This window comes from Lemur catta, chromosome 3, assembly GCF_020740605.2.
Source record: "Lemur catta isolate mLemCat1 chromosome 3, mLemCat1.pri, whole genome shotgun sequence".
Taxonomy (NCBI): domain Eukaryota; kingdom Metazoa; phylum Chordata; class Mammalia; order Primates; family Lemuridae; genus Lemur; species Lemur catta.
In genome coordinates this window covers 96,840,275-96,865,295 of record NC_059130.1, presented here as the reverse complement: position 1 = coordinate 96,865,295, position 25,021 = coordinate 96,840,275, and the positions used below count along the sequence as shown (strand labels likewise).

Here is a 25,021-nt window from a genome sequence, read left to right as displayed (position 1 = left end):
TGTTTATTGAACACTCTCAATGTGCCAGGCACTGTTCTAGGCTCTCTGGGTTGACAACACACAAAGCAGACAAAAATCCCTATCCTTGAAGAGCCTGCATTCCAGTGTAGCTAGTTATTGCATCATAAAGATTCATGGACTTTACTATATGAAAATTTTAAAGCAAGAAAAAAAAAGGAAAAATATTGAACTCTATGGAATGATGATGCATTTTGAAGTCACAAAATTTAATTTATGCTGCCGTGCAGTAAGTCTGTGGATCTAGAGAGATCTAATTAAAGTAACCTTCAAGATCAATTCAGATTAAAAAATAAAATGGGCAAAACACTCGAACAGCCTTTCAAGAAAGAAGATAACACAAATGACCAATAAGCCTATGAGAAGGTATGCAGCATCATTAGTCATCTAAGAAGTACAGATTAAAACCATAATGAGATATTGGTTTACACCCACTAAAATGGCTAAAATAAAAAGACTAACAATACCAGGTGTTGATGAGGAAGTGGATTGTCTGAAACTCATTTATTGCTGGTTAGAATGTATAGTGGTACAATTACTTTGAAAAATTATTTGGGACTTTCTGATAAAGTTGATTCCTACTTTATGACTCCTAGGTATGCGCCCAAAAGAAATGTGGACATTCTTATATAAAAATATTCATAATAACCTTATTTATACTAGCTAAAAATTGAAAACAAGTAGCCGTCAATACAGGAATATATTGGGACATTAAATATGAAATGTCTGATTTCAAATCAAAAGTGTAGCTTATTATATCTCAAACAAGAAGCAGTACAATCTAAGTATGTGTTAACTATTGACACAGTTTTGCTATGTTAATAGTAGCTTGTTTATGCCAACAGTGAAGAAGCCTAGAGAGCAAGTGGCAGTGAAATCGCAAAAGGCGTTTTCAACTGCTTGTTGAGAATTGAATATTTTTCCTTGCAAGAAGTGGTCCAAAGCCTTGAAGAAGTGGTAGTCAGTTGGTGCAAGGTCTGGTGAATATGGTGGATGACAGAGAATTTCCAAGTCCAGCCTCTGTAGTTTGAGCAGCATTGTTTGCGCAACATGTGGTTGAGCGTTGTCTTCCAAGAGGATTGGCCTGTCTCTGTTGACCAATCTCAGCTGCTTAATTGCAAGCATCCTCATCATTTCATCCAACTGATTGTAGTAGACATCTGCTGTAATCGATTGACCAGGTTTCATGAGGCTGTAGTGGATAATGGCAGTGCTGGACCACCAAACAGACACCATTAGCTTTTTTTGATGAATATTCGATTTTAGACTGTGTTTCAGCACTTCATCTTTATCCATCCATTGTGCCAAACGCTTGAAATTGTCAAAAAGAATCCATTTTTCATCACATGTCATAATACAGTGTAGAAATGGTTCACCTTTATGTCATGACAGCAAAGAAAGACAAGCTTCGAGACAATTTCTCTTCTGATGTTTGTTTAATTCATACAGTACCCTCTATCCAGCTGCTTTACCTTGCCGATTTGTTTCAGATCGTCCAATATTGTTGGAATAGTAATGTTAAACCTTGCTGCTAATTCACTCGTAGGTTGAGATGGATTTGTTTCCACTACAGCTTTCAGCTCGTCATTATCCACCTTGGTCTCAGGTCACCCACGTGGCTCATTTTCAAGATTAAAATCGCCAGAACGGAACTTCTCAAACCATCACATACTGTATGTTCATTAGCCACATCCTTCCCACACACTTTGTGGATATTTCAAGCTGTCTGCGTTACATTGGTTCCATGACAGAACTCACATTAAAAAATAACATGAATTTTTGACTTATCCATGGTTTCACAAATATTGCTTTAAAAAAATTAGAAAGATAATCACAAGCCACAACATGCATTTGAAAGATTGAGGATGTACCTTCACCATAAAAATAAAACAAGTATCAGCTGGGCGCGGTGGCTCACGCCTGTAATCCTAGCACTCTGGGAGGCCGAGGCAGGAGGATTGCTTGAGTTCAGGAGTCTGAGGTTGCTGTGAGCTAGGCTGATGCCATGGCACTCTAGCCCAGACAAGAGAGTGAGACTCTGTCTCAAAAAAAAAAAAAAAAGTCAAAGTGAAATGTCAGCGATACCAACTGTTTAACTTAGTACTCAAGGAAATCAGAAATTTCATACTTAATAACCTAAATATAAACAAATTCTGATATATTCATAAAATGGATTACTATTCAGCAATAAAAAGAAACTATTGCTTCATACAACATGGATGAATATCAAAGATAGTATGTTAAATAAAAGAAACCAGAGGAAAAAATTACACAGTGTATGATACCTTATACTGTCACCATCTATAGTGATAAAAATCAGAGTTGTGCTTGCCTCAAATTTAGCGGGGTTTGGGGCAGGGGAGAGTATTAACTGGAATAGGTTATAGGGAACTTTCTATTTTCTTATCTAGGTGTTATCTACCCGAGTTTGTGAAAATCCATCAAACTGTTACTAAGATTTCTGTATTAGGCTGGGCGCGGTGGCTCATGCCTGTAATCCTAGCACTCTAGGAGGCTGAGACGGGAGGATCGCTCAAGGTTAGGAGTTCGAGACCAGCCTGAGCAAGAGCGAGACCCCGTCTGTACTGAAAACTAGAAATAAGTTATCTGGACAACTAAAAATATATAGAAACAATTAGCCAGGCATGGTGGCACATGCCTGTAGTCCCAGCTACTCGAGAGGCTGAGGCAGTAGGATTGCTTAAGTCCAGGAGTTTGAGGTTGTTGTGAGCTAGGCTGACGCCACGGTACTCTAGCCAGGGCAAAAGAGCAAGACTCTGTCTCCAAAAAAAAAAAAAGATTTCTGTATTTACTGAAGATGAATAATAACTCAGTAAAGTATTATTAGCATTAAAGGCAAATTTAAGATTTTAGAAAGACCAATTTAAGTGTATGTATGTTTCCAAAATGCTCTAGAACATTTCATTGTTTGGAAGTGATTATAATATTTTCCCCCACATTCTACCCATAGATAAGCCATTTAGATAGATTTGAGTAGGTGACATTATAAAAAAAATATGGCTCTCTTAAGTGAGTCCTGGCAGTCTTAAGATGTGCCCTGCTTCACTTGGGAGGGTTTATTGTCAAGCTGGTGGTTGGCAAGAAGGGTAGACTAGAGTTTTGCATTTCGGTGGCTTGGGGCCATTGCAGATACAAGGGAAGGAGAAAACAGAAAATTTCCATCCTCTCTTGTTTTGCTTGATGAGTCACCTTCTCTTAAGGTGTGGTATATAAAGGTTGCCAAGGATTTCTGTTAGTGTGTTGACTTTTCCCCCAGCATTTTATTATGAAAAATTTCAAGCATAAATAAAGTTTACAGTGAATACCTGTATACTTACCCCCTAGATTTTACCATTAACATTTTACTATGCTTTATTTGTTTAATTTTCATTTTGTTTTATTGTCATATTTATCCCTCTATCCATCCTTCAAGTCATCTATTTTTTTCTATTTTTTCTCTCTTTAAAAAAAATTTTTTTTTTTTTTAGATAGAGTGTTTCATTCTGTCACCCAGGCTAGAATGCAATGGCATGATCATAGTTCACTGCAGCCTCGAACTCCTGGGCTCAAGCTATCTCCCCAGCTCAGCTTCCAGAGTAGTGCCACCACAACTGGCTAAGTCATTTATTTTTAAGTGCATTTCAAAGTTTACTTTGCCCTAAATTCTTCAACATGCAGATCATTCGCTAGAATTCAATCCTTTCTCCTGTTTTTCTTTTTCTTTGAAATTTTCAGTAAAGTACAAAAATCTTAACTATACATAAGGTGTTGGTTTTTATTAAAAATCTTTTAATTTTCTCACCGAAAGAAAAGGAGTGGCACACTTGGAGAGAAAACCCCATTAGAGCCTTGGTTTCGGTATCATTAGTCATGTAACTCATGTGTTCTCTGCCCACCCCAGCCCCTGTTCTAGGAACTTCAGAATTCTAATATTCATATCACATGAAACCACATTTAAGCCATGGATTTATCATTGCCATTTTGAATTGCAGTAAAAATCCAAAATAAAAATCATAGCTTTGTGGGAACTATTTAACATATATAATAGATCCAGTGACTAGAAAATGTTGCAAAAAATTATTGAATTGAGATTTCATCTAAGAAATTCAAAATACATTATAACTACTTGTGAACCAGAGACAAACTATTATTTATGGCCTAAAAAAGGTGGTAAGATTGAATGATGCCTAGCTTTGTTAACCACATAATGACCAGAAACCTGTCTGTGTTGAGATTGCTAGATTTGTATTAATTTAGCTGAAGGATGATAATTTGACATTAGTGGGTAGGGCCTTGGGTGGGACAGGATCAAGTGAGAATAATAGTGGTTGGAGGCTCAAACATCCTGTTTTAAAGCATGAGTTACTGTATCTCTTCTTCGTTGGTATTTGTCCACTAAGTCTGATCATTTGAAGTTTATGAGAGTTTGGTTGTACTTATTTCAGCTATAGACTTGGCCATGAGTATTAGTTTGGCTTAAAAGTTGTCATCTTATCTTACTTGGAGGTTGTAAAGCCAGGTGAACTAGTTTCTCCCCAGGCTAATTTTTCACTCTGCTTTTCTTTGTTACAGAGGAATGATATCGCCATGGCAATTACAAAATTTGATCAGTTTGACTTTCTCATCGATATTGTTCCAAGAGATGAACTGAAACCTCCAAAGCGTCAGGTGAGCCGGGAGGGCACTGCTGTTGCTGCTGGCTGAAGAGCTCTTTGCACGTGGTGTCAGATATGCTCCTTCTCCTCTCTCAGCACAAGTCATATGCTGTTTCCTTTTGCTCCTCTTCTCTAGACCAGATTCATCCTTAACATCGCCTTCTGTTACTCATTTTGGATACTTTTAACTCAGTGCTTCTGATATGATATTTCAGTGAAAATAGACAAAATGAAAATTAAAAACTTAAGTTACAAATGGTAAAGTGAAGTTCATTCCAAGGTCTCTCAGGAAGTCTATCAGAATTCTTCATCTAGGATGGGAGAATATTCCCAGCAAGTTATAGATGTTAGATTTTTAAGAAACAGCTTCTCTGGGTGTAGAGTGGTATTTGGAGTGAATAAACTTAGTTTTGTCTTATTCTGTGTTGTGTTTCTGTACATAGTGCCCTGGCTGCACACTAGAATAACCTGTTGAGGTTTAAAAAAATATCAGTGCCCAGGCTCTACCCACTTCAGCTGAATCAGAATCTGTGATAATGGGGCCCAGGAATCAGTACTTTTCAATAAAAACTCCCCAGATGCTTTTAATGTGCAACCAGATTTGAGAACCACTACTTAAGCAATCACAAGAAAGAATGAATGTCGCCCTTCTCCTCTCTTCTGCCTTCCCCTCTCCAAACCAATTGTTTTTTCAGCACCTTGAGTGCATATAGCCCTCGGTTGTGATTGTAAATAAACCCCAATCCTGTATAATAGCTCATTGTTTTAAGCACACAGATTGCACGATTCACTAGGTGTAGTAGAGACACTTGGGAAATAGTGACAGAATCTGACAGGAGCAAAGCTGTGCCTTGTTCTGCTTGCTTTACTTTGTTAATAAATTTTTAAGTGTTTTTAATGAATTATTTCTTAGTATATTATCCTTAGAAACAGAGTCATTCAGTGATTCCCATTCTTTCCATGCTGGTCCATATTAATAAGAGTCAGAGAAAGTGTAGGAGAACTGGGCTTTCTAATCAACATTTATAATTCTGACCCTGTATGGGGGCCTTTGGATTAGCAAGCCCTTTGTCACCTGTTTACTAGAGCAGGGTGTGCCTCACTGCGTCTCCGTTCTTTCTGGGCAGTCTTTGCTACTGTAAACATCCTTGACTGGAAGCTGTAAGGTGTTCAGAGGAGCTTTCAGTCGGATGTTTACAGCGGCAGGCTGCCACGGTCGTCCCCAGCTGCGCATTGGCTTTGAAACATTACAGGTTCGTGCCCATAGGCTCAGTTTCTCCTCTTCGGGTACTTCCCTCCTCTCTGAGAAGTCACAACCACAAGAACTCAGACCGCTTCTCTTCCTTCAGAAGAAACAGTATCATATACCTGCTTTCCTTGGTGGAATTTTTTTTCTCCTTGTGTCTATCAGAATTCTCCTTTAAAAACAAGATGGTGAGTTCTCTAATGAAATCAGGCTTTGCTCACTCTCATTGTGCTACCTCCTTGTTCTTTGTGGGCTGAATGGACTGGCTGGAGAGAAGGGTCACATCCTATCACTTCCTCCAAATTCCTTGGTGCCTCTGGCTCTCTCAGCGTGTCAGACAGCTCCTTGTTCCATCCTAGCTGGACTCGAAATGCTGTGATCCATCTCCTTTAAAGTGTGTCTAGCTGAAACAGCTTCTTGCTGCCTGGATTTAGTTCCTTGTAGGTGTTCAAGCCATTGATTGGCATCCTATTTGGGACAGCTGCTGCTTGGCCTTTGAAAGGTTGAGATTGCTGCAAGCCAGCCTGAAATTCTAAGATAGCATTTTCAATCCTCTGTAGACATGAAGTTTTCCCAAGCTACAAATTGGCTGGCACCTCCTAAAGTCCTTTGAAAGCGCCTACTCTCCAAAACTCACCCTTTCTGAAGGAGGCAGCAGTTCACTCTTGCTACTGAAGCAAATGCACTTTTTTTCCTTGTGGCTGGCTGCACAACACTGTGGTGATGGCTCTGGGATGTGATGCTGCTCATTCTCTGGCACTGTTTGTCAGTCTCAGCTTCTGAAAAGATTGCAAAATCAAGCCGTCTGGTTGGGGAGGCCACTGCTAAAGTCAAGCAAGTGCCCCATTCTGGATTGATCTGGTCCTTAAGGGAGTGTTCTAGCACTTGGGGTGATCTCCCACTGATGGGAAAAGGAACTAGCCAGAAATATTGAGTTGTGGGTCTAAGGCCCTTGACTTCTCAGAGATGCTTGGGAATTTCTCTTATTCTTCAGGGAAGTAAGTAAAGATTATTTGAAAATAGAAGGTAATTGAGGCCTGACTTCTGCCCCACTAAAGCTATGAGTTGAAAGTTCCTGCCCATTGAAATGTCATTATCTTTTTACCCATTTCTAAACCAAGCATCATTCCGTTACTGGCTTGACTTCCATTGGCAGAATAATGAGTCTTCGTATTGCAGAAGAGCCTTAGATATGCCTCCTTCTATTCCAGTGGTTTGACAGCAGCCATATCTTGTCCTAAAACCGCTAATGTAGGTGCCACTACTTGATATTTGCAGTGTCCTAGACACTGCCTAGGTAACACACAATCTCAGAGGATATAGTAAGCAGTGTGGAAGGAGCTCTTTACCTGCTCTCACAGCTTTTGGCAAGGGGTATTTTGACTTCTGGGAGGGATATTTAAAGGATTTGGTTTTTGTCTGGCAAAAAGACCACATTCAGTGCTAGATCAGTTTTAGTCAGGGATAACTGGAGACAGAACAGTCACTGGTCAGGGCTAGGAAATGCCAGTGACTCCCTGCTCCCTGATTTCCTACAGGTGGTTCTGGGGCTGTCGGTCCTCTATACCCTCTCATTACCCGAGAGCTTTTCCAAGTTAGGTCTGGACTTTAGTGATTTGTGTTTTTTATAAAATAAGAAGGGAGAACTCAGTGGGAAATAAATACACTGAATCTGTTTCAACAGCTTTGAAAAGTGCAGGTGGCCTCTGCTTCTTGGCTGAAAAGGGTATCAGTATTTTATCCCTGCCACAGCCAAGACCTAGTTTCTAGGCTGACCTTTATGCATATAAATACTAAGAAGTTGGAGTTGAAATGGAGTTGATATTGTCACTTTTAAATTGTTCTGGAAATTGAGACCTAGATGAAAATAAAAGGGGATTTCCTTTTTCTTTTGCCTCAGCATAATCATGTTGAAGGTTAAAACTGTTTGGGTATGAAGCACAGAATATATTAACCTAGAAGGTTGATTTATGTTTAAGGACTTGCTTAGAAACCTAGAATGTTAGAAGTATCTCTCTAGGCTGGGTGAATGGCCATCAGGAAACCTTGTCATGCAGAGACCCACATTTCTCAGAGACTAGGTATTGACAGTACTAGTTTTAGTATCTTGGCCCCCAGTCACCAGGCAAACAAAAGAATACCCAGACACCAGCTTCTCCCCACATTATGGCCACAGAATCCTAGAAGTGTAGCAAAAGAGAATTTAGGACTCTTTCATATTGATAACAACTGTTGGCTTCAAGAGACTTTGTCATACCACCAACTTGGATTCAGATAAGTACTTCCCAGCCTCTGTCTGCCTGTCTATCTCAATATATACATCAGTCAAGAGGCACTTTCTGAGTGCCAACATGGGAGCAGTGGGGATGGTTGGGGGCAAGAGAGAGATGGGGTTTATATTTTAGCAGGCCAGGCAGTTAATTTGACATGCCAATACAAAAAAGTGTAATGAGGACAGTACTATGGAAGCACAGTTCGGGGCACCTAACCTAGTGAGGGCCTGGACTCAATACCAACTTTGTAAATGTCACTTTGGGGAGCTTTGAAGCAGGCCACAGGGTCTCTCTGTACCTTGAATAAGTGTCTTTTCTTCTTTTCTGGAACCTGCTAACTGCCCAAAACAAAGAAGTGAGCAAATGTATCTAATATTTTTACTTAGCTAGCCCAAAGTGGTTGTATGTTTTTGTTGTTTTTGTTGTCCCAGGCAGGGCCACCATGTGTCACAGGTCACTCCGGATCAGACGTCGATCTCTGTGTCAGTGGTCAGGGGCCGACCAACCCCAGACCCTGTGGGCTGTAACCATGCTGTAGTGTGTGTAAACATCCTACACTCTCAGCTGTGAGCTCAAGGTGGCTGGGAGAGGGTTGTTTACTCCTTCTGCCATGGAAAACATCAGCTGAAGAAGGAGCAGTCTCTTCACTCGGCAGATCGGACAGAACGCGACCTCCCTAGTCAGCGAAGGCAGTACCCCAGTGGAGAGCTGTCCATCAGGCCCCCTGGGTTGCGCTTCTGTGGCTAAGTACAACCAGAACCAGATGTGACACTGGATAGACATTTCATCAGTGACCACAGAGCTTTTGATGTGCTGTGAAAAGCTGGGTACTTGCCTACCAGTGCCCTCAATCCTGACATTTGATTGTGAAATTCCAGCCCAGGAAAAGTCCTGTTTCCCTTTAACCTGTTCTGCCCCCTCCTGAGGTGGTGGGTATAAAAGAAGAAGAGTGCTGCCTGTTTGAGAGATTGGGAGCTGGCCTGAGAGGCATGATGTTTGGGTAGCATCTTCCCAATGCTTGCAATTAGCACTGTTCTCGGATCACAGACCTTGACAGCATTTACTGACAGGCACTGCTGGTGCGTGGTTTTTAGTTACGATAATTATTTGCCCGTTTGCAACTCATCACGCAAAGGGTGATTACTCAGTACTTGAGAAAATTGGCTGTATGTTTTGTGAAGCCTATAGAAGAATCTGTTATTTTTAGTTTGATTTAGCACAACTGGTCTCTTCGAATTCCACTCTCCTTTGGCTTCAGATGTGGAGAGCTCAGCATTCAGCAGGCAACTGCACATGGCTTGCTTGGGGGAAGAGTGGAAATTCACTGTGGTGGCTGCTGAGTCGGTTCTTTTTCTCTTACCTGTCTCTCCTTCCACCCCACAGGAGGAGGTGCGCCAGTCTGTAACCCCTGCCGAGCCCGTCCAGTACTACTTCACGCTGGCTCAGCAGCCCACTGCCGTCCAGGTCCAGGGGCAGCAGCAAGGCCAGCAGACCACCAGCTCCACGACCACCATCCAGCCTGGGCAGATCATCATCGCGCAGCCTCAGCAGGGCCAGGTCTGTGGGCTGCCAAGGATGCCCACCCAGCAAGAGAGCACCTCCTAGGTTTGGGGTGGGGAAAGCTTGACTAGGTCAGAGAGGCAGCCAAGTCATTGCAGAGTATGGAAATTGAAGTCTGGAAAGCTGACCTTTTCCCCAGATTCAGCTGTTGAGGTGAAGTGTCACCTTAATTTCTCTGGACCCTGTTTTTCTAATAGGTCAAGTAAGGACAGTGTAGTGAACAAGATGTTCTCTACGGTCCCTTTGAGCTCAGAAATTATAGAAGGAAAACAAAATCTCTATAATGCCCCCATGAAGAGTAGTGGGATCTCTGTAGGAGGTGTTTTAAGTGGACTCTTACCTGCTGTCTATATCTAGGCCAAAATTGTAATTTGTTCAATTAAGGGGAAATTGGGTGTCATTGCCAGCTTGCATACCTCTCTCCTCTATGTCATTTCTCTGTCCCATCATATCTGTGTCAAGTAACCTTCTCTTTGTACCATAGTAGAGAGGATTCTTTCTTTCCCCAGTGTTAGTTTTGTGAGAGTGATAACATTGATGTTTTTGGGGGGTCATGAGGCTGCAGAGAACTATGTACTGTGAGCTCTGAATCTAAATTCTCTGTCAACTGTTAATTTGTTTTTTCATCAAACATTGAGCATCCTCTACGGGTAAAGTCCTGTGAAGTCCTGTGCTATGTATTGGGGATACAAGCATGAATAAAACAGTCCTTATTTTCAAGGAATTCAGAATCTAGTTGGGGGTACAAATACTTAAAGGTTATACCACCAAGTGGGAAGTGTAAGGCATTCTTAGGATTATGTACAGGGAGTTAGGGATGTACAGGGAGTTAGGGGAGCACATCAAAAGGAGAACCTAACAAAGATGTGAGGGAGGTGGTAGAAGAGGAGGTGGTCAGAGAATGTTCCTGAGAGGAATGAGTCTTGGAACAATGGAAGATAATCAAATAAAGCGTGAAAGGATGGTATTGCCAGTAGAGGGCATGGCACAAGCAAAGACTTAGCAGTGGGAAACAGTTCTAGGGAGTGGTAGGAAAGTAGAGCGGGCATAGGGGAACAGATAGGCAAGGAACACCTCCTGGATAGCCTGTGTCTTCTAGTATGGAGCTGAGTTTGCCTAGAAAAACAAAATTGGGGTAGAGGTGGATTTAGATATTATGATCTTAGGATTTATCCCCTGCTCATTTATTTATCCATACAACAACACTGAGTGCTTGCTCTATGCCAGACTCTACTAGGCAGGGAGGGTTCAAAGATGATTGTAGCTCAGTCCCTGCCTCAAGGTGTTCGCTGCACCATGATGCCTGAGGCACCTTTGGGTAATGCCTGTGCCTCTACAGTGGTGAGAGCTTTACCTGCCAAAGGCTTTATCCCTTTACAGAGTGAACTTAAAGGGAGTCTGCCAAGCCTGGCTCTGATTGGCTAATCATCCTAAGAAGCTCATGGCTGTTGTGCCCTGACAGCAGGGCACACCATACGTGATTTGACAGCTGCCATGCTAACACAAGCCCTCATTTTCCTAAAGTGATTTAGAAATACCTTGGAAATCCTCTTGGGAAAATTGGGTTGATATAGTACAGTGATGAGTTGGCAGCATGCATTTTTTTTTTAGTCAGCGAGAATTTTATCTGTCCTCTTCTCTGCCAACCCAGACTTGCTCAGCTTGGAGCTGATAAGGCTTGTGAGGACAGTGAAGTTGGACCCACCCAGCATCTCTTTGGTGTTGTTACGCTGTCCTGCTGCTGCAGGGTGGCCTCGTGCTGTCACACCTCCCTGGACATGCAGTGATAGCTATTTCAAGTTGAGTCCAAATACCCTTTGCAGGATAGAATATATATTAAACCAAAGTTGTAAGGAAGGCATATTTTGGTAAAGTGAATCCTGTGTTTTTTGTCATAAATTAGAAACTTATTTCTGGAGGTTTGGGGACAGTCTGAGTTGAAAATTGCGGCATAAGAATGGAAGAGATGTTTCCTGTTGTCCTAGCCTACTGCATGTAGCTTTTACTCGGAACACTCTTCTCATCTTTCTCACTATCCTCGTCCAGTTTATAGGTTATTAAGTATGATACGAGGTTATTAAGTATGAAATGTCCGATTTCCTTAAGTACTAAGTTTGACAGTTGATATCCCTGACATTTCACTTTGATGCTTATTGTTTTTATTGTGAAGATACATCCTCAGTCTTTCAAACATAGGTTGTAGCTTGTGATTATCTTTCAAAAACATTTTTAGAGCAATTTCTGTGAAACCACAGATAAGTCAAAAATTCGTGTTATTTTCAAATATGAATTTCGTCGTGGAACCAATGCAATGCAGACAGCTCGAAATATCAACACAGTGTTTGGGAAGGATGTGGCTAATAAATGCACAATCTGTGGATGATTTGAGAAGTTCCATTCTGGTGATTTTAATCTTGAAAATGAGCCACGTGGGTGACCTGAGATCAGGGTGGATAATGATGAGCTGAAAGCTGTTAGTGGAAGCGAATCCATCTCAACTTACATGTGAATTAGCATCAAGGTTTGACGTTACTATTCCAGCAATATTGGACCATTTGAAACAAATCGTCAAGGTAAAGAAGCTGGATAGATGGGTTCCCCATGAATTAAACTAGTGTCAGAAGAGAAATCGTCTGGAAGCTTGCCTTTCTTTGCTGTCACCACATAAAGGTGAACAAACCCTTTCTATATTGTGACATGTGATGAAAAATGGATTCTTGATGACAGTCGAAAACATTCGGCACAATGGTTGAATAAAGATGAAGTGCCAAAACACAGTCCAAAATTGAATATTCATCAGAAAAGCTAACGGTTTGTATTTGGTGGTCCAGCACTGCTATTCCACTACATCTTCATGCAACCTGGTCAATCAGTTATAGCAATGTCTGCTACAACCAGTTGGATGAAATGATGAGGACGCTTGCAATTAAGCAGCTGAGATTGGTTGGTAGAGACCAGCCAATCCTCTTGGAAGACAACACTCGACCACATGTTGCACAAACAATGCTGCTCAAACTACAGAGGCTGGACTTGGAAATTCTCTGTCATCCACTGTATTCACCAGACCTTGCACCAACTACCTACCAGTTCTTACAGGCTTTGGACCACTTCTTGCAAGGAAAAGTATTCAGTTCTCAAGAAGCAGTTGAAATGCCTTTCACGATTTCATTGCCACTCGCTCTCTAGGCTTCTTCGCTGTTGGCATAAACAAGCTGCTATTAACATAGCAAAACTGTGTCAATAGTTAACACATACTTAGATTGTACTGCTTCTTGTTTGAGAGATAATAAGCTACACTTTTGATTTGAAATCAGACATTTCATATTTAATGGCCTAATAGTAATTTCTCCTTACCTAGCAATCCCTTGAATCTCATCTATAGTTCTCAGAATGTATTCCCTTCCCTTGTAACTGTAGATGCATAGTTGTAATGTTCAGTAGACCTATGCAGTCTGAAATAAGAACATCAGAGTAGCAGCATCAGTTGAAGTCCATGATTCATTGAGACTCCCAGAGTCATCTTATTGGGGTGATTCTTAATTTAGAGTGGGGAGAGATCATGTCCGAATCAGGGTCAGGGGTCGGTAGTACAAGTGTAGTTTTTAAACTTGGCTCCACCCGCCTTCCATCACTACCACCATCAGATCAGCCAGATATGCTGGGTTCACTGCTCTAGGTAATCTGTAAAAGTCATATCTAGGGCTGAAGTTTAGAGATTTGAGGGACTGATTAACCCTTTTGACAAGTTCATGTCTTTACCATCTGTCAAAAGAGTATATTTCATAAGTCTACAATCCACTAAGTGTGTGTGAGAGACACAGGATCTGTCAAGCCATATACATTAGACAGAAATGTCTTAAATCTGAGACTGCCATTTCTAGAAAGTTAAGGTTCTTGCTTTATTAAATTCTGTTGATCTGAGGTAGGCTTAGTTAAGAGTCTGGGTTTTAATGGAGTTTACTCTCCTGTGGGAAGCCATGCTGTGGTCCAGAGCAGCCATCTGGCCAGTGTGGGCAGGAGCCGCTCTGCTGCCTGGATGGGCGTGAAAGCCTTGCACAAGGGCCAGCTTCAGAGATGTGCCCGTGTGCTTTATTTTGCTTTTAATGTCTTACGTGTGTAAGGAGTGCAGGACCCTGAACTTAATTACTAAATTCCTACTGACTCCACTTTCCATTTGGTTTTGCCCTCCAAATTCATCTGCTCCAGACTTGACTTTGGCCATTTCTCAAGTGAACTGTCATGGTTGCTTTTGATTTTTTCTGTACTGTAGATGCCTTACCATCACTGAATGGGCCGTGAAAAGTGGCAGCGTTTGAGGTGTAGAGATTTATGTTTGGGGCCCAGGCAGATACTCTGTACTATGAGCCTAGAAATCTGTTTGGCTTTCCCATCATTCATTTCAGAGAGTAATTTTTGTAATGCTCTAAACCCAGAGGACTCTGTAGGTTGAGTATTGGAATTAAGGGAGAGATGAGTTTAAGCATTAATGAAGGGGGTTTGCTCCTGGTTAACTGCTCGTTATTAACCCTTTGCCAGTCCTATGGGCTCCGAGCCAGAGCTCATGTGCCTTTCTCGTGACTCTTCCTTCTAGACCACACCCGTGACAATGCAGGTTGGAGAAGGTCAGCAGGTGCAGATTGTCCAGGCCCAGCCACAGGGTCAAGCCCAGCAAGCCCAGAGTGGCACTGGACAGACCATGCAGGTGATGCAGCAGATCATCACTAACACAGGAGAGATCCAGCAGATCCCGGTAAGCCCTGCCCTGGAGGTCTGCATGGCTCTCTTCACAGCTTTATAAAAGGAAATACTTAAAGATTTTATATATACGTACACACAGTATTTTGTGTGTGTGTGTTTGTGTGTGTGTGTGTGGTTTTTAACCCATATTCTTATTACCTCCACTACCACAACTTGCTTCACTACGTTTACTCCCTGCTTTCCTCTAACCAGGTTCAGGTTCACCACTGTGAGGTAGCTCCTCTCTATTTCTCCTCTTTCCAGCTATGCAGAGAAATCATTGTAACCACCATCCCATGCCAAGGCTCAAAGGCCCTGTGAGCAGTCCTGTCTTTTGATTAGCAGAGAGTAAGAGGGAGGTGTATAGGGAAGGCCATAAATACACTTGTTGCATATTCATGAGTCAGTTCCCAGTGGAGCCTGCAGCAAAGTGTATTTTTGGCTTTCATTTAACTTATCCATTCCTTCACTGTGGACTGCTGCTTCCTGTGTGCCTTGAGAGATTTCATTTCTTAGATTTGTTGGCTTTTGTACTTGTACTTGTTCTTTTGTAAAATATATCCTTGTCTTAACACTTGTCTGTATATTGGTCATTTTGCCACCAAAAACTGGAAAGTGAGTGAAGTGGAGCAATCCTTCTATTTCCTCCCCCTTACCCTTCTTGTTGGAGGCAGGTATGGACTCATTTGGACTTGGCTAATCACTTCGTCTTTGAAAAAAGCTTGAAAAGTATCCTCAGCTCAATTTAGGAACTGTTCTTATTAATAGAGTAATAGGCTAAAAGAAAGCTTAGAACAGTGGTCTGTGTCTCTCTCTCTCACATACGTACACATGATACCCATCAATTCCAGGTGGCAGAGCTCCGTCTTGCCTCATTGTTTCAGCCACCAACCCTAAGACCTTGAATCGTTCTCATTTTTGCATGTGAAGGCACAAAAGCAAGTTCATTTAAGCCAGAGAACAGTTCCCACTTTGCAGAAACTTTAACCCTCTGGGGCACAGAGCTTTAGCCCAGAAGATTTGTTGCAGAATTCACAACAACCTCATCATCAACCTTACTGAGACCAGCGAACCTCATTCACCGGTCTCAGACACCTTCTACAGGAGTCTGCATTTCTAGACTCTTCAGGCATCTCAGTAGAGTGCTTGTAATAGTGATGACCTTCAGGAAGGAAACTTTGCTTTCCTTTAGAAAACCCAAGGGGTAGGCTTATTTGCTCTGTATTTAATGTAAAAAGCTGTGAGAATTCCCTAGGCTGAGGGGCGGAGCCTCCCCAGATGTCTTAACCGAAGCCTAAAAGGAAAGCTTCTTGCTTCTGTTGAAGAACAGCTTGGAACCATTTGGCTCACAGCTTTTCACTCACATTTGGGTTTCTGCAAGGAGCTCTTCCCAGCTAGAAAATGTTAAATCCCTGTGGCTGTCAGTACACCTTCTCCCACTCCTGGGTCAAGGCTTTAATCTTTGATCCTGTGATCCTTGCCTGGAGTTCTGGTGACTCACGGGACTAGCCATCATCACTCTCAGCTGATGAGGTTTCCCAAGCATCCACCCCACTGCCCTTATCCCCACAAGCTACTTGACATGATTGCCTAGCAGCTGCCTGATAGGATTTGGTGGGGAATTCAGGCTTGGCACCACAACTTCCCAGCAGCTCCTCTGGGCATATTCTCAGGAAAGAAATGACTACAGGTCACAATATTCTTGCCCTATCTCCTTTGAACCAGATTCTTAATGGGTTTAGATTTTGTGTTTCTCCATCTTGCCTCACGTGGACCATTCTGGAATATTCTACCAAGAACTTCAGAGTTAGTTTTTTATTTGTAGTTTAAATCCTTTGAGGTTGGAATTTTCAGAGAAGCAATTTGATTTAACACCGCATGCAGGAGTACAGCTTCATCCCATCAGCATTTTCCTCACAGAAGTAAGATTCCTGTGATGAAGTCAGCTCTTGAAGGCTAGAGGGAAATTTGCTTCAGGGCAAAGAGGCAAGACTAGCCTGTAGGCCTCAAGAAGCTCCCCCTTGCAACATAGGCAGGCTGGGTAGCCAGGGAGGGTGGTTTCTGGGGCCCCCAGATGGAGACAGACCAGATCTGCCCATGTTCCCTGAAATTCTTTGATTTGATTCCCCTAAATCGAGGGTGTGAATGTCTGCAGTCCTCTGCTAACCTAATATGCCTGCCAAGCCACAGTTCCTCTCACGTTGTAACTGCTTTGGTCCTCTCTTCATCCCTAGCTCAAAGCACTAATACTTTCATGGTACACTGGAGCATTGAGAGCCTGAGTTAAGGCTTTTAGCACACAATTAAATGCAGCATGTGGTATTATTGTATTATCTGAGATTTAATCGGAAGCATGAGGGACTCCAAGGGCACTTTTGTAGCTTTGGTTTCCCATGATGGGGTTTTCTGTGAAAGGTTTATTGATTCTGCTTCCCCTTGGGAGGTGTTTGGCCAAAAGCTAGTGCTGAACACCAAGGATCCTAAAAGTCCAACAGACCTCCATTGGTCCTGGCCCTTGGGGACAGAGATAATAAAGCAGGCCAGCTCCAAGATGTGCAGCATGGGGCTGGGCAGCACGGGGGCTCTGGCATGGAATGATGGACATCTGCCTTGGGCTCCCAGTGGACGCTGGAACTCCTCACAGTATTGAGAAGTATGGAGATGGAGGGGGAAGAGGCCCACACTTAAGGTTTAGGCATTCCGATAATGTCATACAGGCTTTGAGGTACGTTCCTAAAATAAACTGTAATCAAACAGCCAAGAGCCAGCGAATGATGAGCATGTAGCCATGCTGTTCTCATGTAAGTGACAGGATCTTCTGGGAGTTTTTCACAAAGTCCACTCAGGGAACATATCCTCTTCTGTGTTGTGTGTCTTGTGGGGTGGGGATTTTGTATTTTTGCTTGTTTTGACCTCTTTAAAAGGGACTTTTTTCAGTGTAGGCTTCTTTGGAGAGTTTAAGGGGTAGAGGGCAATCACCATCTCTGGTCATGGAAAGTGTGCCTGGTTGAGATTGTGCTCAGTCTCTTATGGCCTCTTTGTCTCTGCCCCTGCCCTAGGTGCAGCTCAATGCTGGTCAGCTGCAGTATATCCGCTTAGCCCAGCCTGTATCAGGCACCCAAGTCGTGCAGGGACAGATCCAGACACTTGCCACCAATGCCCAACAGGTATGTGCCCCAGAGACATGAGGCTTGAGTTGGAGACCAGCGCAGCTGGCTTCTGGCTCAAAAGGAATGTGCACCACACGACTCTCTTGCCACCTCATGCTTCAGCTAAAGGCACCCACCCCCATACCCTTTATATCTGTTCTGTAACCCAAGGGACAAATGGGGGTAGTTGGAAGATTGGATTCAAAGTGTGTCTCTTACCGTCTAGTTCTCGAGGGACAAAGAAATACAAGTCAAGGGAAGTCTCAAGGGTGCCTGAGAGAAGCCTAGTACGTATGCATGCTCGTCAGACTGCAGCAAGCATTTGCAGACTGCTTAATCTTCAGGCTGAGTTTCCATCTTTAAACCGGGATAACTGTCGCGTTCTGGCACCTCCTGTGGTCTTTGGAAAGCTTGCTTAGATTTTACCCTGACTTCCTCATGCATCCTTAACCAGAAAGTTTGCCCATCTCCTCTCCTCTGTGCCCTACAGGATGAAGGCTGTGAGTCACAAAGGCTGAGGGGGATGCCTCTCTGGGCCCCGGGGGTGTTGGGGGACATGGGCGTCACTGGCAGAGGACGGGGGGAGCTGGTCAAGGGGAGGCATTGTTAATGGATTCTTTTGCCTCAAACCCAAAAAAAGCAGCGATCGTTTAAGAGCTGGACCCGTCTGGCCCAGTTGCATTTCTGGTGATGTATCTATTGACAGTGGTGACAGAGCTGAGTTTGTAGAGCAGATCTCCAAAGATCTCATTTGGGAAAATGAGAGGAATGAGCCAAAAGCAAGGCTTCTGAGTTCCATATAGTCTCTGGGATCGTTAAAAGGCCCTTTCCATACCCACTCCCTGGTCTGCCATAAGGACTTGGACTTTTCTGTAATTTCCTTAGGGCTCGCTGACACTGATTCACATCTTAAGACTGGTCATACCCTTGGGTCCCCCTGATCCTCGTCTTTTTTTAATCTTGAAAGATTCTTCCCTGGGAGCCAGAAAACTTTTTATGGCATGGGAGTGGGAGGAAACGAGAAGGAAGGGTTCTTGGTTTCTCAGAGGTCAGTTTTGGGAACAGAACCAAAGGCAGAAAGTAGAGAGAGGAGGGGGAAAAGGAAGAAGCAGGTGCCTGAGGGCACTTAAAATCTCCGTAAAAACAGGTTATAATTGTGACAACCTGGCACTTAGTAGGTGAGGTACTTAGTAGGTGCTCAATAAATGTTTGTTGAATGAATGCTGAATAAATAACATGTAAATGGAATTTAAAGGTAAATGAAACTTTCTTTTCAGCTGATGTGAACAGCCATCCTGCTGGTCACAGGACACAGTTAACCTTCTTATCTATGAGGAGTATTTTCTATGTATGTTAGGCTCATTTATTTATTCTACAGACATTTTTTGAATACTTACTTTGCATAGGGGATGTAAAGACAAAACCTAGCTCCTGCCCTCAAGCAGCTTATAGACTGTTGGAAGGAAAAAGATCCGAAATAAGGAACAATAGTAAGAAACTGTCATGAAGGCCTCTCACACCTGTCCCCCTTCCTACTCCTGATAGCCCCATGGGTAGGCCTGCAGGGTGGCTTTTGGCCACCATGAGGACACTCGAGAGGACAGCCCTTACCTTGCAGGCTGGCTGTGATGATTCAAGGAAATGATGTACACAGGACATTGCCAGTTCAGTGTTCCATAGATACACACACATGCACGTTCCAGGCCTCTTTCTAGTTTATACCAAGCTGCTCCCAGCAGTTGTCATTATATGATGCAGTTCTGCATGTCAGTAAATTTATTCTAAAATCCATTTAAAATCCCCACATAACATTCTAAGTACATGTGATAAATATTTTCCTTGCTCCTTCCCCGTCCCTCCCCCTTCCTCCTCGCCTCCCTTGGCCCAGAGGGCTGCACGTTGCCTGTTTCGGAAAAAGTACTTCATAGGTTTGCCACGAGGACTGCCAGGGCCAAGGCCACTTGCTCGCCAGGGTGTTTCATATTCCATTCAGATAATCTGGGTGATAAGGGTTTGGTTTGGAGCCCACCTTCCAAGAATGAAAGGGATCACTTAACCACTTCGCCCAACATTTTGCAATCTGCCTTCACTAGCTGAAAGACTCTTAGGATGTCTACCCGAAACCATAGCACATAGAAGCTAGGTGTTCTGTTTGAGCCTCAGATCTTGAGGTGAGTGGGTGGTTGGGGGAGTAGGTGGACCTGAGAGAGATGGGTGTGAGAGTTGTATTACATGCTCCAGGGTTCTCAGTGTGCCTTTGTGGTGCCAACTCTTTGGGTAGCTGTCAGTGCTGGGAGATTGGGAATGACCCTTCCTTTCCTACTACTCATCCAGCACCTTCTGGGTACTTTATATGCGTTGTCTCACCTGATCTTCACAATCCTCTCCTCGGTGGTGGGCTGGTGGGCCGGTGGGGCCAGACCCTTGGAGCTGACATGCCTACTCTGCCATCTTGATTCCTACAGATTACGCAGACAGAGGTCCAGCAAGGACAGCAGCAGTTCAGCCAGTTCACAGATGGACAGGTAGGGTACCCACCCCGGGCAGGGGCAGAGGGTGAGGAGTTGGGGGGCAGGGTAGCAGGTGGTATCTGGGTTTGGATGGTTAGGGCAACTGTGCTATCCTCCACTAACAACGAGTGGACAGGAATTGTTCAAACAAGAACAGTCTTTAAATCAAGGCACATGTCCTTTAGATTTATAGACCTGTGGGACTAAAAATAGTCTTAGACATATAACCCAAATTGCCAGTTTACAGATGGATAAACTGAGCCCCAGAGATGGGAAGTGCTTTGTCCATGTTCACGCAGCTGTTCATTGCAGAGCCAGGACTGGAATGCGACGCGAGTCTCTTACTTCCCTCTCTAGTACTGTTTTTTTCCCATAAGCCTTGATGCTTTTTTAATAGCATGGGCTAGTTGAAATGCAGAGAACGTGTGACCTCCCAAGCTCTCTCGGTTCCTGACATTCAGTAATATTAGACCCATGCAAGGAAGGCATCTTCCCTTTTCCCTCCTGCTTTCCCCTCACGGTACAGTCCCAGAGACTACTGAGCACATGATAGGATGACACACCCACACTTGTGCTGTCTGCTGCCCAAAAGAGAGAAGAGCTAGCATCAGGACTCACCTCTGGCTTCTGCTAGCACCACATGCTAGGCCTACATGCCAGGGTTTCTATGGGGGTCTTGGCTTTTGTTTTTTCCCTAGACAGAGTCTCGCTCTGTCGCCCTGGCTCAAGTGCAGTGGCGTCATTATAGCTTACTGCAACCTCAAACTCCTGGGCTCAAGTGATCTTCCTGCCTTGGCCTTCCAAGTAGCTGGGAGTACAGGTGCATGCCACCACACCCAACTAATTTTTTATATTTTTAGTAGAGACGGGGTCTCACTATTCTCAGGCTGGTCTCAAACTCCTGAGCTTGAGTGATCCTCCCACTTCAGCCTCCCAGAGTGCTAGAATTACAGCATGAGCCACTGCACCTAGCTGGGTCTTGGCTTTTGGTTTCTTTGGGGGGCACCTGAGAAACCAAGTGGCCAGTTGGCCCTAACCTTCTTAAGTGGCTGTTCTCCACCCTTCATGGGTCTTGGCTGTAGTAAGTGTTTAATACCAGGCCCCCTCATTAGCAGGTCCCATGGAGAAAATGCAGGTTCAGTATAGCTTCAACCTGAGTCAGATACTCTAAGGAAAGGAGGAGAGAGGGTAATCCTACTGCTCCTGCCAGTGAGGGTTACCAAGAGTTGGGGAAATGCTGACTTCCAAGCTGCTGGTACAGTGGTTCGAATTGCTTGTGTTTGTCACAGAGGAACAGCGTGCAGCAAGCTCGAGTCTCTGAGCTAACGGGAGAGGCAGAGCCCAGAGAAGTGAAATCCGCAGGAAATTCAACTCCCTGCACCTCTTCCCTGCCCACCACACACCCCCCCTCACATCGGGCTGGTGCCTCCTGTGTCTGCTGCTCCCATCCCCAGCAGAGCTCCACATCCCCTCCTCCTGACGCCTTGCACTGGGTGGTGGTTGAGGTATCTGGGACCCCCAACCAGCTGGAGGCCCATAGGGAGCTGCATGCCCCTCTCCCGGGGATGACCTCACTCTCTCCTCTCCACCCCTCGCAGCAGCTCTACCAGATCCAGCAAGTCACCATGCCTGCGGGCCAGGACCTCGCCCAGCCCATGTTCATCCAGTCAGCCAACCAGCCCTCCGACGGGCAGGCCCCCCAGGTGACCGGCGACTGAGGGCCTGAGCTGGCAAGGCCAAGGACACCCAACACAATTTTTGCCATACAGCCCCAGGCGATGGGCACAGCCTCCCTCCCCAGAGGACCCGGCCGACCTCAGCGCCTCCTGCAGGCTAGGACACTGGTGCACTACGCCCCATGCCTGGGGGCCAAGATTCTCCAGCAGAAAGATGCAATATTTTTTGTTTCCCTTTTTCCATTTTTTTCTCCAAGGAATCAATATTTCAGTATGTTGAGCTGTGTGTCCAATGCTATGAAATGAAAATATTAAATAACATATTTATGGCATTTTCTTAAAGAGTGTGGTTGAAGGAATATTTCTCCTTTTGTTTTTCTTTTTTGGTTCTCACTGCCACTTCTTTTTAGGAGAAAATCTCCCTGGGGTGTACCATACGGTATTTCCTAACTCTTGGAACAGCTGCTTTCCCCAAGATTTGCCACCTTGTTCTGCCCTTAGAGTGAATTAGGTGAATGTGTGTACCTTCTTTTTCACTAGTGGTCCTCTCTCCAGCCCCTGCACTCACCCCAGACCTCTGTGTATTTGCACCCAGAGGCCATGGAAACATTCCTTGCATCCAGAGGCGAACTCATTCCCCATGGAGAGTGGGTGGTTTCGTTCCTACACCCTGCTCTCCCAGGGACCCGAGGAGACTAGAACTTTGTGCATTTTCTGCCCCTCCCCCCAGCCTTTATTTTTTAAATTCATTAAAAATTGTGCTAGTCTCCTTTGCTGCATGGACTTTAAACTGCATGAAATGCAATAAATCTCATTTTAGATAATTAGAGTCTGGGTTTCTCTGTCTGGGGGCATTCCTGGGGCCACTTTGCTTGGGAAAGGCGTGGAAAGGTTCATTTGTCCTCATATCGTATGGTATCTGGGAAGGATACCATACAATCCCCTTGTGAGAAGGGGATGTCAAAAGCTAAGGTAACTTACGTCGTATATCTGATTCAAGGTGAGGTCCTCAGCCAGTTTTAAAAGTGAACTTCATCAGAATATGTTTGCTGCTCAGAGATGCCCACCCACGTGGCTTCCTGGACTACCACACATGTGTCAGATTGAGCTGTGCCCTGCTTAGCTGAGGGTCAAGGGGACATAGCTCATGGAGAAAGCTGGCTCTGTGCTGCAGACAAGAAACGAGATAAACCCCTCCAGTCCTGCCTGGCACAGGCTGGCACTCTGAGTTGCCTGCTGTGGCCATGCCCATTACTAAAGGCATGGCACTGGCCGTGGAGAGCAGCCCAGGCCCCTTGTCAGCCAGCAGACCAGAGGGGTTCTCCAGCCAGGGCCTGCTTCCTGTTAAGCGTGGAGAATAGAAAGAGCATCCCACTTCTTTATTGGCCACAGAGGCCGGTGATGAGCCATCTTTCTCACCTCTTCCATATCATCCTTACAACTAGAATGAGGACTGCTGTCAAGGGAAGAGCAGTGAACTGGGTGCCAGGAAAAGTAGGTAGGTATAGACTTGCCATAAAACCATGGGCAACTCCTTGTCTTTGAGACTGTCTCAAAGGGTGAGGTGGGAATGGGGGAAAGAGGCTTATATTTGATGATTTCAAGTCCGAGCCTGATACTGTTATGATCCCCTCACCAAATATCCCCTACTCTAGATCATGGGGATAGGACATGGATTGGTTTTCAAGAATGAGCAAAGATTCAGGTGACACTCCTGTCCTCTGTTCTTTCTTCTTCCCAAGAGATGACCCAGATCTCTTGGATCTATTTAAATATCTTGCCCAGATTCAGGTCTGGTCAGCTCTGCCCTTTACTCTCGGATTGGGGAGTCCTGTTGACTGTGTCTCCTTGATGCTGGTAGTTTATAAAGTACTTGGCCATCTATGTTATCTACTTCATTTTAATTAATTTACTTAAGTATACCTTACCTCATTCCACAAGAAAAATTGAGATGGCTTGCAATGAAAACATAACACATGAAATAATAAAATAAGACAAATTAAAATTAGGACAAATATAATTGAGTAGGAAATCAGGATCATAGAAAACCAGAACACAAATGTGATGGCCATAAAGCCCTACCTAGTTGTTAGAATTATTTGACCCTGAGCTTCCTGGCCACCAAAGCAAAAAGAGATGGGACCAGGTGAGGGATTCACACTATGAAAGAAAGAAAACATTGTTTTGCAAAAGCAGTCTTCTTAGTTTTGAGGTTTGTGATACGTGGTAGCCTTCCAGTGTCATCAGGGTAGGTAAAGCAAGTGGTACTGTCACCATGAGAAGTCAGTAGGTCAGCCCCCATATGCGTCTGACTCCCAAGTTCAGTCCCCTCCTCCTATATGCAGCTACCTTCATCTTCAGCATCTCTGGACTTTTCTCTAAAGGAGGTCTTCTGGCCTTTCCAGCTATCCTGTACCAAAACGTGTCTTAGTGAGACATCATAAAATAAGCAAGTTTTCACCAATAGCCATGTGCCCAGCCCCAAGTGCAGAGAATGCAAGAGAGAGAAAGCAAGTGTGTAGAGGGCCCCGATCTCAGAAAAGGCAGGAGCCCCACTATTTCAGTTCCTGACGTGCTCTGTCCTACCTTGCTGCTCTTTGACTTGTTCGATTGGAATTTCAGGCCAATCAGTGGGTCCCCGTTTTCCCATAGACTTGCATTCTTGTTTTGGAGATGTTTCGATCAGTTGTGATGGGTAGGCAGCTTCCCTGCTGAACACTTTCTCTTTAAATTTTTCTGCCAGCAGGGCCCATCCTAGTGTAAACAAACCCTTTGGTGCAGCCCTAGAGAGCCCCTATCTAATACCCAGCATGATCCCCTTACATCCGGAGCACTCTTTGAACATTTTTCCTAGCACTTGCAGCATCCGTCCTCTGATGATCTTCAGAATGACCCTGCAGGGGAGACAGGAAGAGGGATCATGATCCCTGTGTTACAGTTGGAGTCATGGGAGGTCTAGTGAAGTGCAGTGACTTGCCCAAGGTCACTTCATGAGTTGGGGGTGGAGCTGAAACCAAAACACTGGACTGACACTCCCACTTCCCACTCTGCATACACAGTTGCTCTTTGGCTAAAGGTGAAGTGTATGTGTGTATGAAAAAACAAGGCTTTACTAAATGTGAGCTGTCTCCTTTTACTCAGCCTCCCTGAACCAACTGGCCCAGCCCTGAGTATATGTAGAATAAATAAAGCAATTG

At 44.2% G+C, this 25,021-nt stretch overlaps 1 protein-coding gene across 6 annotated transcripts in view; it reads left to right on the top strand.

Moving 5' to 3' along the window:
• NFYC (nuclear transcription factor Y subunit gamma) overlaps positions 1 to 22,648 on the top strand; it is a 73,236-nt gene extending 50,588 nt beyond the window's left edge. For 2 of the 6 annotated variants that reach the window (XM_045548110.1, XM_045548112.1), the window contains exons 5-10: positions 4,591 to 4,686; positions 9,576 to 9,749; positions 14,344 to 14,502; positions 17,549 to 17,656; positions 20,104 to 20,163; positions 21,438 to 22,648. In XM_045548110.1, the coding sequence (XP_045404066.1) occupies positions 4,591 to 4,686; positions 9,576 to 9,749; positions 14,344 to 14,502; positions 17,549 to 17,656; positions 20,104 to 20,163; positions 21,438 to 21,866 (1,026 nt within the window). In that variant the 3' untranslated portion in view covers positions 21,867 to 22,648. The remainder of the gene's footprint in view (positions 1 to 4,590; positions 4,687 to 9,575; positions 9,750 to 14,343; positions 14,503 to 17,548; positions 17,657 to 20,103; positions 20,164 to 21,437) is intronic. The other 4 variants (XM_045548113.1, XM_045548115.1, XM_045548114.1 and 1 more) reach the window with 4 other exon arrangements.
• The last annotated feature ends 2,373 nt before the right edge of the window (positions 22,649 to 25,021 follow it).